Source organism: Ostrinia nubilalis, chromosome 1, assembly GCF_963855985.1.
Source record: "Ostrinia nubilalis chromosome 1, ilOstNubi1.1, whole genome shotgun sequence".
Classification (NCBI taxonomy): Eukaryota; Metazoa; Arthropoda; class Insecta; order Lepidoptera; family Crambidae; genus Ostrinia; species Ostrinia nubilalis.
In genome coordinates, this window is record NC_087088.1 from 12985994 (window position 1) to 13005507 (window position 19514).

At 38.3% G+C, this 19514-nt stretch overlaps 2 protein-coding genes across 9 annotated transcripts in view; one reads left to right on the forward strand and one right to left on the reverse strand.

The window, feature by feature from the left end:
- The window catches only part of LOC135072942 (cytosolic carboxypeptidase 1-like), an 86435-nt gene that overhangs the window by 35691 nt on the left and 31230 nt on the right, over positions 1-19514 (forward strand). The window lies entirely within an intron of this gene.
- Positions 1-19514, reverse strand: part of LOC135073029 (uncharacterized) — a 31057-nt gene that overhangs the window by 7175 nt on the left and 4368 nt on the right. For all 4 annotated transcript variants that reach the window (XM_063967044.1, XM_063967034.1, XM_063967057.1 and 1 more), the window contains exon 2: positions 6904-7009. In XM_063967044.1, coding sequence (XP_063823114.1) covers positions 6904-7009 — 106 coding nt within the window. The remainder of the gene's footprint in view (positions 1-6903; positions 7010-19514) is intronic.

Genomic DNA, 19514 nt, shown 5'->3' on the forward strand with positions numbered 1-19514 from the left:
AAGACAGTCAACATAGTGAAAAAAAATCTGCCCCCTTACAGCTCCATCATCGGACTCTGGATATCATTTAGGGACGAAATATTCGTCAAGGCGAATTACACAAGCCCAAACTCCACAGGGTTCTATTGTTTTGTTACGGAGTTGCAATGGAGGTGGCCATTGCAACTCCTCAAGATCCATTATCAGACAGAACTAAGAAATAATTAAATAAATATTATTGTTATTAAACAAATAACTAAAATAATTCATCTTACTATGTTACTTCTTACTAGTCTTACTAATATTATAAATACGAAAGTTTGTGTGGATGTCAGGATGTATGTTACTCTTTCACGCAAACACTACTGAACAGATTTTGATGAAACTTTACAGTACAGTACAGCAGTATTAGCACAGAATACATAATAGTAGCAACAGAAATCGCAATTGATCAGATGCCGACATTTTAACGGTAATAATAATAATGCAAAATTTCCAACGAACCTGGTGCATTCGAAATCGCACCGTAATACTACGCTCATAAGAGCGCAATTTTTTTGTGATCAGAATGTATCTACCTCGCAGCTCAAGCGTCAGGGTTGTATAAGCAAAGTAAAATAAATAAAAACTTAATTTTAAGAAGCATTTATTGTATTTACGATTGGTAAACGTTAATCTAACCATCTCCAAAGTACCTATTAATAAACTTCAGTGTTGCGATAATTCGAAATTGGACAAACGTTTTAAAAGGTGTAATGACGGAAACAAGACACGGTGAAGTAAAGTTAATGTTTTTATTAGCTAAAATTATAATTGCCTCGCTCTATATTACATGGTTTCATATATCAATATGTGGATTACGTAGTGGGATGTGTTACCACATAAATAATACATGTCTAGTAGATAAGTTATTTTCTGTAACACATTTGTTTGTAATTCCTGTTATTTTTAATTAATTAAATTACTACAGTTAATTATTATTTCTAAATATTACGATTTTACATTGTAAAGAGGAAAAACAGTGCTGTTGGAACAATAAACCTTGATTGCGACGATGATCTACCGAGCGTGTTTATGTACGCGTGTGTACACAGGCGCGTGGCGGCCCTGACTGATTTGCAACTTAGAGTTGTCGCGCGCTGTAGGTAATTATCTCGGCCGGCATAGGCGAGTGACAGAGGCCTGGTAGGCCAGTCAGTCTGTGTTCAACTATCACTCGGGTCGGATGTTCCTATCGCAAGATCGTTGTTGGTTCACTCAGTTCCAATACGTCTCTAGAGTCTCTCTCAACTGAGCACTAGTGCTGTGTGTAATTATTCTCGGGAATACACTGAGTTTATTAATTTCTACGAGTGGATTTCATTTTTCCTGAGACCTAAACCAGAAGACCCTGTCGCCAGCGACAGCGGACGCTCATCCATCCCTGGCGTCGACCAGAATAACAATATACACCACTACAGTTTTATCACCCAAAAAAAATTCTGGGTAATGAGTTATTGTTGTAGTGACAAAGGGGCGGAGCCGGTGTCGCAACAATATGCCCAAAAACAGAACATATTGCTTGTGAAAGCAATGATGACAGGAGCGTCGGCATAATGTAAACAGTTTACATTGCTAGCATACTACTAAAGGTTATTCGAACATTGAATACTGATATCGCAGTGGATAATGAGTAGATATTTTGATATCTTTGTGTGTGTGAATTTATAATGCGACACTGAGTTTCGAACTCAGCGCATTACTTAGCATCTCTCTATATCTCTATGGAAGCAAGTTAAATCCAAAATAACATTCTACACCTTTTTAACCTCGTCAGGTAATAATTTTAATAAAATACGAAGCGTCATCTATCTATAGAGAATATATTTTAGAAGTTAATAAATTATACATAAAATATAAACACTAGTTAAATCGTAGAATTTCTAAAAACTAGTAAAGAAATCGTATTGAAAACAATAAAATATTTATTAAAACGTCAAATTATCGAAGATTTTGACTAAAGTTTTAAAAATATTTTATAACCTACATAGAAAACATTTAGGATTCTAATCGTGAAAGATTTTTTTTTCGTAGCCTATTGCCTTCAAACAAACAAATAATCAAATCTTTCCTCTTTTATGAGTATAGATTTAACAACAAAACTCTCTCGATACAACGCTTCTTTTTCTTCTTCACGAAACAAAACTCAAAGCGGATAAATAAATAAACAAATCTTTGGACAATTTTACAGCGCCATCTAGTCCCAAAGTAAGCAACTAATATGCTTGTGTTAAGGGTGCTAGCTAGCTTATTGGATATACTACTTACATACTTTTTATAATTTCGACGGTCCCTACGTATAATAACGTATCTGAAAACGGCCAATTTTACAGGAGAGCGGTTTGAAGGTTTAAACATGTGTAGCTCACGTTCTATTTATCATACATTGATGAAATTTGGTATAATAGTTTTATATGAGGTATATTTTATAAAACATGAAGAATTTTCAAAAAATAATCACAATAAGTGTGTTATTTGTCATTTACTCACTTATACAACGGAAAGTTTCTAATTACAAATGACGTAAGTGGTACTTACTAACTTTTACGTTGGAGTAATATATTTGTTTAAATTATTAACTGCCACATAAGTGATTGTACATGGGAACAAAGTTCAGCTACTACTGACCGTTACTCTGAATCTACGCCCATAGTCCTGCTCGACGAGGCACAACAACGTCCCGCCTCGTTTCCCAGATAGTTGCATATTAGAGGCACTTCAATACCTTAATATTCTTCCTTATGTATGGCGTCTTTTGACTGAAGAATACCTGTAGAACCGGTAAATTTTCTTTGTCAATAGTGCCGGCCAGGTTTGACAGCATGGCATCGAGTCCAAAGATCCACATAGGTCTATTTTGAGTTCGATCTTGTGGAACATTGAATACAACTGGGTAATAAATGGAACCCTTTTCAAGGCATGGACATTTCAAGGTATTATCTGTCATGCAGACAGTTTCATCATTACAAGAATATCCTCATACCTTTCAGAGCCTCTCCTCTAACAGCAAGGCGACTTGCCTGGGCGCCACAGATGGCATGATGATCGCCCCAGGCCAGGGACCACATATATTTAAAGGCATCCCTGACACCTTCACCTGACGCCCACATAACTGTCAAAGCTAAGGCCCAGATCAAATATCTAAGAGTAAGGTCCTGTTAGTCACCAGTGGCGTCAAGTAGTGAGCGCGGTGACTTTAATTGTATATAACCAGTGGCAGCTCGCACTTTACCAATCCGTCGCCGTGCGTATGGAAGACAGCTTGCTTTTTCGTGGCTGCTTCCCTAATTTGGAGGTTCGAAAACTCTATGTCGGAAAGCTATGGAGAAAGGCCGGGAGCTCTATACTGGCACCCTCAAAAGCATGATTCTGTCTCATCTAAGGCATCACCCTCGCAGGGAAGAGTAAACAGGCCCAGAAAGTCTACAGGACTACATCGTCTGCTTTAACGCAGCGTGAATAACGAGGTGAAAGCTCCGCCTTAGGAGGACAGAGAGGCCGTTAACCGTGAGACTCGCTAGACTGTCCTGTAGTCTAGTAGGTGATAAACCACCTCGCCGTGGCTAAGTTGGGTTACCGAACCTTATTCGCTCTCATGCTTAAGTTTAAGGTTACTTGAGTTACTCGCACCATGACTGGGCACGGATCCTTCGAGCCCTACCTGTATTGCGATGGCTAGGAGCATACGAAACACCATATTCTTGCGGGATAGCATAGTCAAAGCTATGTGGACGGTAACAAAACCTAGGTGGTAATGAATCACCTCTATCTGAGAAGACAAAGTGCCGCAAGAAGCTGCCGGTACGATAGCGTGACTACGAACCAAGTGCATTTGGATTCACTCCAGAGAAGGTAACATTATGATTGCCTCCTATCTTCCTTCCTCGGTAATGGCCAGCGTAACGAGGGCGTGAGGCCGCACGGGAGGCATTGCATAGGCCACCACCACCGTCTGCTGACGGTGAGTGTGTGTACAGGAAAGCTGTGTACTTCCAGTGGCTGTCGTTTCAACTATCGCCGTGTAGGGGGTAGGTCTTTGTCCGGAATCTCAAAGTTAGCAATTATAGCGAGTGACGGGGCACCAGGGTATTTTTAGTGGGTATAATACCTCATGTATGCAATATCGTGTAAGCAATATCATGTAATAGTAGCTTCTAAATGCAGTTAATTGAAACTACTTTTGATTGTGTTACCTGCTTATATTTATTTCTGAATGCCTTAATATGCTTGATAAATAAATAAAATAAATTTTAAATTTTTTTTACTTGTATTTTGTATTATAAAGTAGCATAGGAGAAGAAATTGGTAGCGTTGAGTCTAATAAATGACCCTAAATACTTCAGTCGTGTTATATATCATATTTTATATTGTTTTGTCTTCATTTTAATCTCCACTAGATATTGCTAAAATACAATTTCTCAGCGTAAAACACCGTTACTGGCACTAACTTATAGACATAAAACAAACTTTTCCAAAGTAAAAAATTTGTAGTGGCAGTTACGGCTATAAGATAATTAGATTTTCCGTCGTAAAAATAGGTAAGTGCCACCTACTTATAATAGTAACGTTAATTTTCCCTAGTAAAACAACGCAACTACCTTATGCCTACAGTTAATTGATTAATTTGCCCTTGGTATAAGGTTGAGTGAAATAAATTAAGTCAGAAACCATAATAATACCTATTTCCTTCATAAATTACGTATCAATTCACTCGATTTGCGCGAATGAAAGTGGCAGTTGCGGGGCTGGGCGCGCGGTGTAAGGCGAGCGGTCCAACGTAAAATTTCTCAACTGCCATTAATGCAATTTTACTGCGGAAATCGTACCAATTTTGTAGTTGCGGGATTTGTTTTTTGATGTTTTAAGGTTCAATTTGAATAAAAACTGTATGTTTTTATAACTGAGCCGTAACTGTTGGGTGCTCTGAAGGTTTTGCAAACAAAAACGGCAAATCACGGAACTGGTAGATACTGAACTGTACGTAGGGACCGTCGATTTATTTATTAAATACCCAGACCCGTCAAAGAAATTATAATTCATCATTTCAATTTCTGCTCAGCCGGGAATCGAACCCGGGACCTCTCGGCATATTAGTCCGTTTCGAACCACTACACCAAACGGCCGACTCGAAACAGGGACCTCTCGACATAGCATCAAACATATTTGGTCGCCGTATAAATCACCGCTTCACGACACGAACGCACGTAAACGTCATGGCGGGAAAAATGACACAGGTCCTGCCTTGACGGGCGCTCGCGCCATACTAATCGATGTCGGCTTGAGCATTGTAATTTATACTGTTATTCACATCAATATTATGACAAAGTGGTTACCAATATTTAAACAATAACTGTAGAAATCAATTCTCCAATGAATATTCTTTATTCTGGGATACTTTTATTGCTGATATTGCTGTGTATTTAAACCAAAAATTACGATCAAAATGTGACGTAAATCTTAAAAATTTGCTAAATTATTTTTAGATTTTACTCAATAATGGTAATGAAATTCAAGAATCCGTTTGATTATTGGACTACAAGAATATATGTCCGATGATTACTATATATTTTTAAGTTTATTATACGAGCATAAATAATAGATACAGGACTTTGAAAATGAGTCTGCGGCAATTTTTCCGTAAAATGGTTGTGGGAGATGGGGCACTGTGAATTAAGCAAAAGAGTTTTAGTAAATCCGTTACATTATTGGTCAACAACAAGGATTGACCTATATTTCGCAGTTAATAAATAATCTTTGGGTGTTGCTTAAGATAGTAATTCATGCTTCCGAAATCTTAGAAATTCGCACGAAAATGTAAAATGGCTCTTAACGTAAAATTATGAATCAAAATAATTTACATTTACACAATCACCTCCTTCCCAAATGGTTCCCTAAAATTGTATGTCAAAATTGACACGTAGAGCTATTAAAATTGGCCCATTAAAATTTTTAACGCTCAAGCAATCGTGGGAAATAAAATTGCTCGTAACCTGAATAGCTTGTTAAGCTCTGTTCACTGCTGTATACTTTAGAGTACGATGCGGCGTGGTACTAGCTTATTAATATCACGTTCTAACAAAAGCTCATTATCAGAGTACAGTTCTCGATGTCATGCCTACGCGACGGCATTCAAATATCACGAGGGTTCCCATCGCCAACAATCGGACCCGTAAATAGGTCGTGACAGTTATGGAAGGACATCGTGACCGCGCCGCAAGGCGACTGACCTTTCGGGCAAATTTAAAGTGCACGTGGCCTGTGAAAGATGCGCCGGCTCAACGCGACATTCCATTAGATCTGAGCCTTACTTAATATGGCTTTATCAAAGATCAAGATCATATCACAATAAAAATTCCCGCATTAAGATAGCCATTGCAGATTGTATTCTCGAAATTAGCTGTCTCGGATAGTTTATTAGCGAACCCGCATTACATTTTCCATGTTCCTTAACAATGGTTCGCTGGCGTGTGCATTACAGAAAGGCTTTTACTAGTAATAGCGCTCAAACGTGCATAACTCCACATGGGAACATTCCGGATATAAATCATTCGTGTGCTCGCTGCCTCATTGAATTTCCCGAGCCCTTTGTCCCAGTGTTCCAGGGCGAACGACCCGCGGAAGTAGCTCACCGAGGTGCCAATATTGTTCTCAAGTTTTCCCAGAACCCTTAACGGTAATGCAAATGTCCCTGTAGTGCAACTTCCTGGTCGTAAGGCGTTGGATACACGCTTGTTAACGCCGGCCGAAGTTTGCTCGCTGGACGTAAACAGGACCGGCGAGCAACACGACACTGCCGATAAGGATTGCGAGTCACGATGCCAAGTTTATCGCGTTGCACGAAACTAACGTGCTGTAACGGATTTTTACGTGTGCAAGAATACATACCTGCAGTACTGATAAGCTAGGAAGTAGTTTAGCTCCGGGCTGTACGGGTTCATCCGTGAGATGAAGTACTGCACGCCGTCTAACTGTATCGTTGTTATTCTTTGAGCTGCAACAAAGAAACGTTTCAAATTAGCGAGGTAAATACTCTTGAATGCATGCAGTTTACGTAATTATTATAATTTGTGGTTTTAATATCAATCATATCAATATTTAGGGAAACAGACTGGGTTGTTAATTTAACTGCCTCTCCTCCTTACCCTAGTCGGTCCCTCAAGATTGAGGATGGTGACTACTTCTAACTTATCAAAAACCTTGAAGACTCATGATAAAATGCATTTGTAGGAAATCCTAGAACTTTGTAAGTTTTAACTTCAGCTAAAATTTTAGGACTAGAACTGCACTAGTACATAATATCGCGTCAGTCAAATATTTTAGTTATAAATTCAGAGCACACGAGTCGAGTGAAGACTGTATTCATTGTAGTCATTAATTTGGGAGTACGCCCGCGAGTGCCGCGGGACGCCACAATGGATCTCTCCTCATAAGTACGAGTGTGACCCCGAAACAGGTCACGTCGTATTGTCACATGACTGTCGTTATTTAGGCACAGATTCCAATCATCTTACTTGTAAATTCTTTAAAAAAAAAGGACAATTGCGTTAATCTTATGTTCATTAATGTGAACTAAAATATTCAAATATGATAAAATAATTGAGAACTGAGTCAGATCACAGTACTCAAAGCTCCGTAATGAGCCATATTTTTTATTTGGCATTCAAATTCGCGAACAGTCGCCATAAAATCGGTCTTCATGAAAGCACGATTACTACATAATGTATGTGAACGTGTATAACATACAGGCAAAATGTTTGCGGTCGGACCACCGCTCGGTTATAGCATGCTTAATTAAATTCAATGTCCATGTCTTGTTGTGGTCGATGCAAGCTTTATTACTCCCTAATTTGGTAATGCAATGAAACCGATATAAGGGCCACCATTCGAACTCTACATTATGTCTTAATTAAAAGATCTATGGACGCGATAAAACCGATTAATAGCTACAATACGACTTAAAGCTATCTTCGACTAAGTTGTACAAAGGTTCGACTCTAACTATTGGAATTTCAATTGAAACAGCTCGGGTTGATAATAAAATATAATCGTCTTAAGAGCGCAGAAACCTTAACATAAAGAGCCGAAGGATAGTACACTGACACAAAGCAACGGTGAATAACATCGATTAAGTGGAAATGCACTGTCATCCACTCCCGGCAAAATCAACGAGCATTTGCGCATTTCATCTCCATCATCACATACAAAATGAATACAGAATGACTTCATTGTGTAAAAAGACATGCGCAATTCCAACTTACATCACTCGTCAACTCGTATTACATGTAATCTGAAATCGAATTCCCGCACGATCTTAAACACGTTAATAAATGATTTATCCGGACAATCCTGAAAGGAAATGAAGATTAACATCCTGTCTTCGAACGCGAACAGGCTTTATAGCCATCACGAAGGCGATTAATAATCGTAATTAAAGGCATCCTGCATCGTACTAGACGTGGCGGAAAATATTTGCGGGGAGAGAGTTTACAGCGATTCGTTGATCCGATTAGCATACTAGCTGTAAACTCATTAATTGCTCCGGAGATCGATAAACGCTGTCACTCGATCTGTCCGAGAGAAAAAATAGACATAAAATATTATCGTATCAGTAATAGTTTGAATATCAGAATTTACATGACTATTTTATTGGTCGCCCCATGAAATGCGAATTATGTGATAAAATTACCGCGCACAAAAGCAATGAATTTTATTGAGTACTTAATCGGATGAAAGCGAATATCTCATATCTCTAAGCACCATTTCGCTGCATACTGAGAACTCGAATCACTAAAATGAGTAAGCTAAGTACATGTCTTTCTAAGAGGTTATTGCCTACGTCCACCGAGAGTCAATTGTATAAGATACGAGAGGCGTGGGCCTACAACTGGGCTTTACTCGGCTATTAGAGGCTCTGAGCCCGCGATTGGAATCCATGCATAATGTAGCCTCATGCATAAACGATGTCGCGCATTACTCGCGTACTTCTCTTTTACCTTTTATACAATCTTTTCACTGATGAATGCCGTATTCTGAAGTCTGTGTATTAGCGTTAGCAATTTATCTCCGCAACTTTGTATACGTCCTTTGCAAAACGTTTTGTTAAAAGTTTTTTTTCGTTTGTAGAAAACACGCGTTGCTATAAGCTCGTATTAGTCGTATTGCTATTTACTTGCTGTATCTTATTGCTTTCCGTAATCGCTAACAAGTTTGTATTTTATGCATTAGATTTATAACAGATTAGATAACATTTCCGCTTCATCGATAGACCAATAAATAAAGATTAATGATTTAACGGGATCGTTCTTTAGTTGGTATAAGAATTCTATTCAATTGATAGAGTTCTAAGAAGTATGAAATTACAAAGCAATATATTGGCATAAAAGGCGATCGTTAGTCGTTTAGAAAGTGGTGGTTGACAGCAAGATGAGTGTACACGGCAACAATGAGCGTCGGGGAGGCGGATCACGTCGCGCGCGCGCGCGGCATACTGATGCGCGCGCGCCGGCTCTGGGCACGCAGCACGCATCCGAACGCGCCGTCCGTGTTTGTACATCGGAGACACTCGACGACAAGTTTGTTGGTTTTTCTCCAAGATTTTACAATACAATAACTAGTCCAGCATCAATTCAACCGCAAACAAACTGTGAGGGTGTAAAAAATTGGCTCTCGTCTCCTTTTGATCTAAGATATTCCGTTAGATTAAATCACTTGAACATTCACTGCTGAAAGATTTAATCTTAATTTGCTATGGAAGAAAATGCATGGTAATTTTACCAAGATCTTGATTTATTCATTTACCGCACTATTCCTAGGACCTACCACAGGCATGCTAATTTTAAAGCTATAATAGTGATTGGTGATTATTATCACGGAATAAATCAACCTATCTGTAACCATTTATCATCAAACCCTTTACTATACGCAGTTGATGCGACTTTTTTCCTAATATTTAGATGACAAATTATCGACTAAGATCTGCGAATAATACAATTTATGGGCCTTAAAAGCCATGAAGCTTACAACGAGCTTTCGCCTATAGACGCACGGGTGCATATAATCCACCAAATAATATACATATTTAGATTACATAGTAACAGATTTTGAGCCATAATAAAGACCGGCTACAGACTCTCCCGCTGCACTGAAACTTTCGAGCGCTCGAGCACCCTACTAACGCCGCGGCAGCAAGCTCGCGCGGGGTGAGTGCACTCGCTGCGCCCGCGCCGCGTGGATATCCGGCCGCTGATCCGCGCACCGGACGCCCGCGCCGCGCCGCACCGTGCCCGTAACGGCCGCGTGGCCAAACTCGCGGACGCCACGCGCCCTATTTCGACCATTCGCGACTTCTAATGAGACGGCCAACTCTTGAATTATTGAAAGACGCGCGCTTGGACAGACGTGATTGTTTTCTATTGATGGATTTAAATTTATCCACTTACGCTACGTTGATGACTAAGAACCTTTATTTGTACGTTTGTCTAGTTGTGTTTGCATAATTAATGATACTGTAGTTTAACTTCGCTTTTAGGACACGACTCTATCACATCAATAAAGGTTTTTTACTCATGTGACTCTACAATCCTAACAATAGAAGTCCTACGCTTTTTAGTGTTAATTATATGTGTCCTGTACCTATTGGCATTAAAATACCATTCATGATTAAATATTAGAAAGTAGTTGTTTATAATTAAGTATAAAGAATTATTCCGCTCGCGTTAGTAACAGCCCATCGCCCGATAATAATTTCATTGTATGTAACTAAGTAAACAGGTATCCGTCGTGATCTTCAAAGTCAGTCAGGTTATCAATAGTCGGAAGTGAGCGTATAAAAGCCTCCTACAACCCGCCTCACTCCTCGTCACTTGACAATACTGATACCGTATGCAATGAATATTAAAGCGTCTATAAAATCGCCTAAGCGGCAGTGTCTATTCAAAGGCAGGATTGTATTGCTCATTACAATTCGTTTACAAATTATCGCCCGTGGAATCTCACATATAAAGTAACATTTAACAACTTCCTTCCTTTCATTCAAACTTAAACGAGTGACTAATTCATCGGTAACTTTTATGCTATCGTAAAATCTTTTTTTATCAAAATGCAATAATTTACATTCGTAGTTGTATCACGGATATCGGTTTGGTGCAGCGCTAACTGTTGCCGAGGGTAATGTTTATTAAACAAAAGCATCTGTAATTCGTTTCATTTAGCTAACGGGACTCGCGGCGCCAGTTCATTAACGAACAAAGAGATGACAAAGTTCAAATAACTTGTTTAGTTGTGGATTGTGGGAGACACAGATTCAGTGAAGACATTAATATTGTCTATTTTGTTACGGACGAGGATCTGATCTCCATCTCTAACCGGATACAAAAGAAAACGCCAGACACATTAAAATACTGGATTTTGTGAAGTATATTTATAAAATGAAAAGCCAAATGAAAGGTTTCTAAATTATCTTCGAAGTTTTTCCCTGAAGAAATATAAAAAACACTGCTACAACAAAACTACGCAGATTTGGTTCCGCTATGGCTGAGCAACTACTGTAATTACATCAATTAACATTGTTACTAGGATACCCTAGCGCGAGTACCTTTGCAATTTAAAGAATCCCCATAGAAAAAGTTCGCTAAGTGCAGGTTACTCAACTTCAGCTTGGCCGAGGAAAAAACTTGGCAAAACTAAAAAAGCGAAGGGGTTGCGTGTTGTCAGACAACCTTTACGGCAGGCATACATAAACAGCTTGCACGTTTTATAGTGTTCTCGCATTAAATGTTAAATTCACATTTAGAAATCTCCGCTACGAGTACATTGTACTTTTTATTGCCCTTGTCACGCTTGATTGTTGTTTTTTTCTTTCATTTATCTCCGTAGTCAGCTTTTTATCTTAAATTATAACAAAAGTACAGTTTGGATGAACTGCAGAAAGATGTAGCGTAAAATTCCGTTCTGAAAACGGAGCATTTATTTTGTAAAAACCGGGTACATTTCCGAGCAACGAACTTCAATTCTTCTAGACGTAATGACAATTTATAGCACCATCATATATTGTGGTCGTTGCTTTAATACTTTAAGATAATGCCATTCTGCAGATAATATAGAAAAGAGGTAGATAAAGAACCGGTTGACAAGTCTCTAGCACTAACGAGTCTAAAAATAGGCCCTAAAGCTGACGCTAGTCGTGGGTTCATTCCCAACTGCATTGCATATTGGATATCTATCAAGATACATAACAGCTTGTGATAAAAGTGAGTAAACCATTATAAATTATAATAGTGTCGATTAGAAAACGAAACCAAACCAGAACAATGCACAACTGGTTTTTACTTCGTTTCCGTGTTCGTATGAGAGTAAAAGTTAAAAAAAATACAGTTTATTGACCAATGTCAATAAACTTTTTTGATATTGACTAATATTTCAATAAATATTAGTCAATATCAAAAAAGTTATTTTCTCAATCAATGCCTATGAATTTCCCAAAAATTTTCTCGTAAACTTTTGAGAAACTGCTACAATCTCATAATTACTATGACCAGTAGCTTCAGTATTTCAGGTGTCTCGTGTAACTGTAAAAAAATAAACGGTCAATTGAAGCCAATTGTTTTAGTTTTTTAGATTCATAACGTATCTTACTTAGTGCTCTATTTGGTTGAAATATCCATACAAGATTCAACTTTGATCCTCCTAATAAATAAATATGAACTTGCCCCAACGTGCGGCGTTCAAAATAAACTTGCTATTATTTTCGCTTGTAGTGGTCATATTATCCACCCGCTGCGCGCATTTTACTTTTATTGGAACTTTTCGTGTTATCCGAAGGCTTTCTGACTCATACATTTATTATTTTGTATTTTTGTAACATACGCGATCCCTCGCACGGGTTTATTTTACATCTGTGTCTAATATTTCTTAGGTTGCATGACATAAAACATATTACCTCCGTCGACTTAAATCTTTACAAGATATTTATATGCAAAGATGCAAATCCTAAAGAATTCCAATTTCGTATGTCGTGTTCTTCAATTTGAACGCTTATTTTGTCAAGAAGATTCTTTAAACTTTTGCAGAATAGTAGAGCGATCTAAGTAGTTCCTTTTCCTCTATTTCACACAAGAACAAAGTTGTGAAGTGCTTCTAAAATGTTACTTGTTTATTAAATCTATTTTACCGACTACTTCTACGAGTACTCTCAGAATTAGTTACTTATGCTGTCTGATTCGTATCTAAAATTAATGCTAAGCCCGTGAACCCTGAATTTGCATTAATTAGACCCTAGTCATTTAAATAATGAGCGCTTATCTACAATTCAACTGGGGGGTGCGAGGAAATTCAAATTATGTAAATGAAAAATAAGTGTCGCAGATGAAACGCTTGTGATAAAGAGGTATGCAATCATGTTAATTTAACTCTTCACTGTCCGTATGTGACCCGTAGTAAAACCGCAAACCGTATGCATGTGCCGCAACGATGCACGCTGCGCCGGCGCAACTTACGCGGGCATGTGCGCAATACCGCGCGTTACATAACGCAAACCAGTCGCGCGCGCTTGTCTGCCCCTGACTCCATACACCCACATTCACGGCCATGATCCACGCTCCGCGCTCAACGCTTGCGCCTACAATCGTGCTTGACTCCAACCTAACAACTATAACTCAAATCGACCACAACGTTCACAGCACAACTATAAAATAACATTACTTACGCGCCCGTGACTCAGTAATGAACGAGTCGTTGAACCATCAACGGCTCAGTCAAAGCCTTTCCGATCACATTTAAAACGATCAGATGACTCAATGGAATCTCCCGAGGCACAGGATACACATCATCTAAGTTAATCTACCATAAAAAATGTGCAATTTGAGTGTCTATCGAAACTTCTTGATTACTCGCGTCCGTGGGAACAGCTATCGGATTGTTCGCGGTCGGATAACGATCGAAACGCAAAAAAGGGATCGAGAGATAATAACGACTAAGCGAGCCCAAGGACGGAGCGCGCCCTCCGCGCGGCGCCGCCAGGAATGCACCCACCAAACTATTTTTAGTAATCAGACCCGGTACCGGCCCGATCCAGGCCCTGCTGCACAAACAAATGTTGGCGATTAAATAGCCATCTCACAGTCACTACAACACCTGCTGAACTGCAATTCGTACAATAAAGTTTTATGACTCAATTTACAATGCATTTATATTTCAATTTTGTACTAGCTCACAGTGTTTTATTTTGGCTTAGAAGCGGACATCCCTGTTTTATTAATTCAATCGTTAGATATTACTATTATGTATAAAATTGATGAAGGAACTAGTAGTTGTATTTGTTTAGTTTCGAAGAAATATTCGATTTTGTGATTTTATAAAAAAAACAGTTTTAGAAGCATATTTTCTAAAAAAATTACATTAAGTCAGAATTTTGTAAATAAATTTACCTATCACTATAACGTCTACCTTTATGCAAAAATAAATGGTTATTGCTGCAGTAATTTAGGAATTATTTAATAATTTATGATTTTCAGAAAACATTTTTTTTTCTCCGTTGTCCTAGAAAATTGGCAGCTATATTTACTTTATATTGATGCATGGTATAATTATCTATAATACCTGAAAATATTACTTGCCTATCCCGTGGAAGTTGGAAGATATTTTAATTTCTATGAGTTTAGAAAATTTATATGTAAATAGGGTTGTCATCTGAATATTTTTTAGTTTTTTAAATGCCGTCCGTAACAATACGGTTTTAATGCCTTTGTTAGATAACTATTGAAATTCATTGCTTTTACCATTATTAATTTGTCTGGTCGAGTTTGATAATTATAGAGTTGGCCCTCTGGCGGCTTATTGGAAATCCTATCGTTTTCGAAACATCGATATATATGTTGCAGTCAAAACTCATAATCGATCAAAACCACTTTTGACTGCAAATTTCAGTTAATAGTGGTTTTGACCGATGGCCTTAGTCAATATTACTTTTGACTAATTTTTCTAGTCGTATCATCCAACTTCCACGGGATAGGCAAGTAATATTTTCAGGTATTATAGATAATTATATCATGCATCAATATAAAGTAAATATAGCTGCCAATTTTCTAGTGTAACGGAGAAAAAAATGTTTTCTGAAAATCATAAATTATTAAATAATTCCTAAATTACTGCAGCAATAACCATTTATTTCTGCATAAAGGTAGACGTTATAGTGATAGGTAAATTTATTTAACAAATTCTGCCTTAATGTAATTTTTTTAGAAAATATGCTTCTAAAACTGTTTTTTTTTTATAAAATCACAATATCGAATATTTCTTCGAAACTAAGCAAATACAACTACTAGTTCCTTCATCAATTTTATACATAATAGTAATATCTAACGATTGAATTAATAAAACAGGGATGTCCGCTTCTAAGGGAAAATAAAAGACTGTGTAGCTGCTAGTCAGCCAATTTAGCTGGACACTTGGATGACAAGATCATAGAATCCCTTGTAGGTGCTTTTATTAATTTTTAGCAAGCAATAACTAACATTATAGAAAAACAATAGGCATTCGAAAACCCTCAATCACGTCCTGACTCTACCAGCAACTGTAATAAACTGTCCAAATCAATGCATAAACACTACTACAATAGGTAGGCAGATATATAAATTCATACAAATCTCTAAAGGCAAGGCAATCAATTCAAGGATAAAATTAAATCCTCAAATCTGAAGGCTGCATTAAAATTTCAACAAATAATTTAATCCATTTCTAAATAGAACATAAAATGTCATTGGATCTGGGTTGTACGGGGTAATGCGTTATGCCGCGGTAATTTGAGACGATCGCAGGATCTTACCACCTGTTGCTCTAAGCACATAACTTTGAGTTATGGTGACAAAAAAGGCAATACGTGAGACAATCTGATTTAATGTTTCGCCTTAAGAGGCGGCCTCTTGACGGGATAATCCTGGGACGACGTCCATGAAAATTATGTCTAATCTAAGTTTATGGAGTGTTTTAAAGTTGTTGTCCTTTTTGTTGGAGACATTGACTATTGGCTTTAATTTTTCGTACATCTTTAAAACTATTAGAAGGTCCTATTTATTTTGCTGATGGCTCTCATTATTATGTGCAAAACGTTTACTAACATTGGCAAAAGTTTTCCTATGTTAATCTACAACATCTGACGTCATTATCGATTGTTATGATTGCTATCATAACAATCCTACTTACATTCCTAGCGTAATAATAATGTTACGTGATTTATGTTCATTGCCTTTAACTCCGATCGCCATTTTCATTGGAAACCAGTAATCATTCTATTCAATTCCAATGTTTGATACATGGTCCATCCATTGTCTATGACAGCAAAAAGCTGCACATCATAGGCTCGGTCTTAATACGGGTACAAGGCGCGTTTGTCAAGCGACCGACAGCTACTATGCGGCTATGCGCCGTGAGCTGCAGTGGCGAGCATAGAGCTATGTAGCTAGCGCAGCTCGCAGCGCCCGCGCACGGGCCGGCCGATGAACCCCGCACCTGTTGCTGCTCCCTCCTCACCCCTCACTATTTTTTCTCAACACTGACTTCCGTTCTACTGTTTTTGCCGACCTGTCGATAACCTGTCCGATAACCGCGGACACGGCTCATTAGCGGAATCGCTGACTGCCATGTTGATTGGAGTCAATCGTTATTTCTCACAGACGCGCGCGCAGCCTTGGGTGAGGTGATTCGCGTCTCCTAACAAATGTTTGCCTACTCGCTCCGGTGTCAATGACTGATCGTAATGTCTTCTGAGAATGACGGCATTCGCGCAAACTGCATGGACTGAAATTATTTTATTTCTTTCTCGCATTTTATTTGCATTATCTAACAGTTGTCCCAACATTTGTTAGGTATGCATATCGGAATGCAGACAGGAACATTTGTATGGTAAGGTTTATGGAAATTTATTTCCCTGCACCGAGAGTCATGTGATTGTAATAGAATGGAGGCAATAAGTCCTAAAAAGTAAAATGCAGCATAGACAAGAGTCGTGTTGCACGAGCAGCGCGGAGGAGTATCGTATTGTTCTGTCGACGCATACCGGCCGGCGCAGGCGCACTTGAGTCAACACGCGAAACGAAACCAGCAGCGTTCGATGTCACGGCCTCTGTTTTGTTGATATTTCCTACGAGTTACAAGTGAATAAAGAAATTTTATTGCGTGTAACGTAAGCACGGCTCGTAGTCGTAGCGCAATTGTACACGAAATAGGACGCAGTTCTCAGGTCTTTGCTTTCGAATTCCTTATTTTATGACCCTTGTTGTTAATTAATTTTCATTACAATCTGCTTATTAAATTTTACTTTTACGAAGTTGTAACTATTTACTCATTCATTGGAAAAATGCCCGTACACTACGTGTAGGCAGGCACTGATGATATAATAAGTGACAGGACTTGTAAATTATTTAACATTTCTGTAATTCTAGTATACTATACTCGCAATAGTCTTTCTAAGATAAATAGTTCTAGTTTACAATGTGAAAGCTACGGGAAGATGAAGAAGCTTATTTTATTTTTATTCTCTCTCTAAAGCTCTTAAAATTCAGAAGTAATTTTAAACTGTTTTTGCATTAATTTCAATAAAATAAAAACCGAACCCTTTTCTAATAAGCTTTCAAACACATAGCGGCGACCTTTAAGAAATATTAACGCTATCTTTATGATTAAAGCATGAAATGAAGATGTCTTTACGAATCTTTGAATGCAGTTCTATTTTTTCAAAAATAAAGGAATGTTTTCTTTAAGGCTTGGTATTTCTTCTAAAGTAGGTATTTCGCGCTGTCAAAATCTGCGCGCGCAATTCTTCGTCGAAGACAGCGCGCCAAAGAGCTCCCGCCAAAATTTCCAGCTACACAGTATAGAAATACGCAGTTGGTTAGGTTAGGTTGACTTCCTTCCCTTCAAGCGTCACACTCACAACACTTTCTAATACAAATCATATCCAAGTGATACAAATTAAAACACCTTTCAGACTTTTTGGGAATATATTCTAGAATCGAATAAATATAAAATATAACTGCAGAAGTAAACACGGTTCAAAGTGGCCGTGGCGGCGCCCGACCTGCTGGAAGTCTGTTCTGCGCCGGCTTAAAGAATTTCAAGATTACGTCACCCGACCTATCGGTAGATCCTCGGGAGCTTGAGCGATTGGAAAAACATTTTATGATCAGTTACTCGTAGTAGCGATTATTTAGAGCTTGGATAATAAATTATAGTTGTTGCAATTCACAAAGCTTTGCATGTGGTTAATTACATTAATCAGTACACGCATCAATTTTGTTCAGTCTTTTTGTTTATTAATAAATAAAAATATCATACTAAAATTGCATACATATTTGTTTGTATTGGTCTGGGTGTTTCCTTTCCATAATTTATGTATAACGAATGTACGGGGCTCTGTATCGAAAATCACTATGAGCAATGAGCATCACACACTGTTATCTGGAGTGCATTACCGCAGCAAATTTTTTATAAATGTTGTGCTTTAGAGAGTCGAGAGTATAGCAGATAATTAGTCCATCGTGAGCAGAAATTTGTCCACTAATAGCAAAATTCGTTCAAATTATAGTTTTAAAGTTATTGGCTAGAAGATTCTTTTATCTTGCAGCTTAGACCTTTAGCTACAGACCTTAGACAGTATTTTTGAAACATTCTTATGCATGGTGGAGGAAGGGACGCTCTAGAGCAGTGGTTCTTAACCGGTGGTCCGCGGACCACTGGTGGTCCCTGGAGGCATTCCAAGTGGTCCACGATGTGCACTTGCACACCTTGGTCAAAACCACTTTTAACTGATTTTTGCAGTCAAACTGGTTTTGACCGATTATGAGGTGGTCCCTGACAAGACAGAAATTTGGTAAAATGGTCCCTCATGACTTAAAGGTTAAGAACCACTGCTCTAGAGACTCAAAACTACAAGGATACACATGAACTCCAGTTTTAAATCCGTTGATATCTGCTGCATCTGCCATGTTTTTGGCTATAAGATTCTTCTATCTTACGGCTTAGACCTTTAGCTACAGACCTTAGACAGTATTTTTGTGAAAATTCTTACGCATGGTGGAGGAAGGGACGCTCTAGACACTCAAGTCTACAAGGAGTCACATCAACTCCAGTTTTAAATCCGTTGACATCTGCTGCATCTGCCATCTTTTTGGGTAGAAGATTCTTCCATCTTGCAGCGTAGACCTTTAGCTACAGACCTTAGACAGTATTTTTTTGAAAATTCTTACGCATGGTGGAGGAAGGGACGCTCTAGACACTCAAGTCTACAAGGAGTCACATGAACTCCAGTTTTAAATCCGTTGACATCTGCTGCATCTGCCATCTTTTTGGCTAGAAGATTCTTCTATCTTGCAGCTTAGACCTTTAGCTACAGACCTTAGACAGTATTTTTGAAACATTCTTACGCATGGTGGAGGAAGGGACGCTCTAGAGACTCAAATCTACAAGGAGTCATATGAACTCCAGTTTTAAATCCGTTGACATCT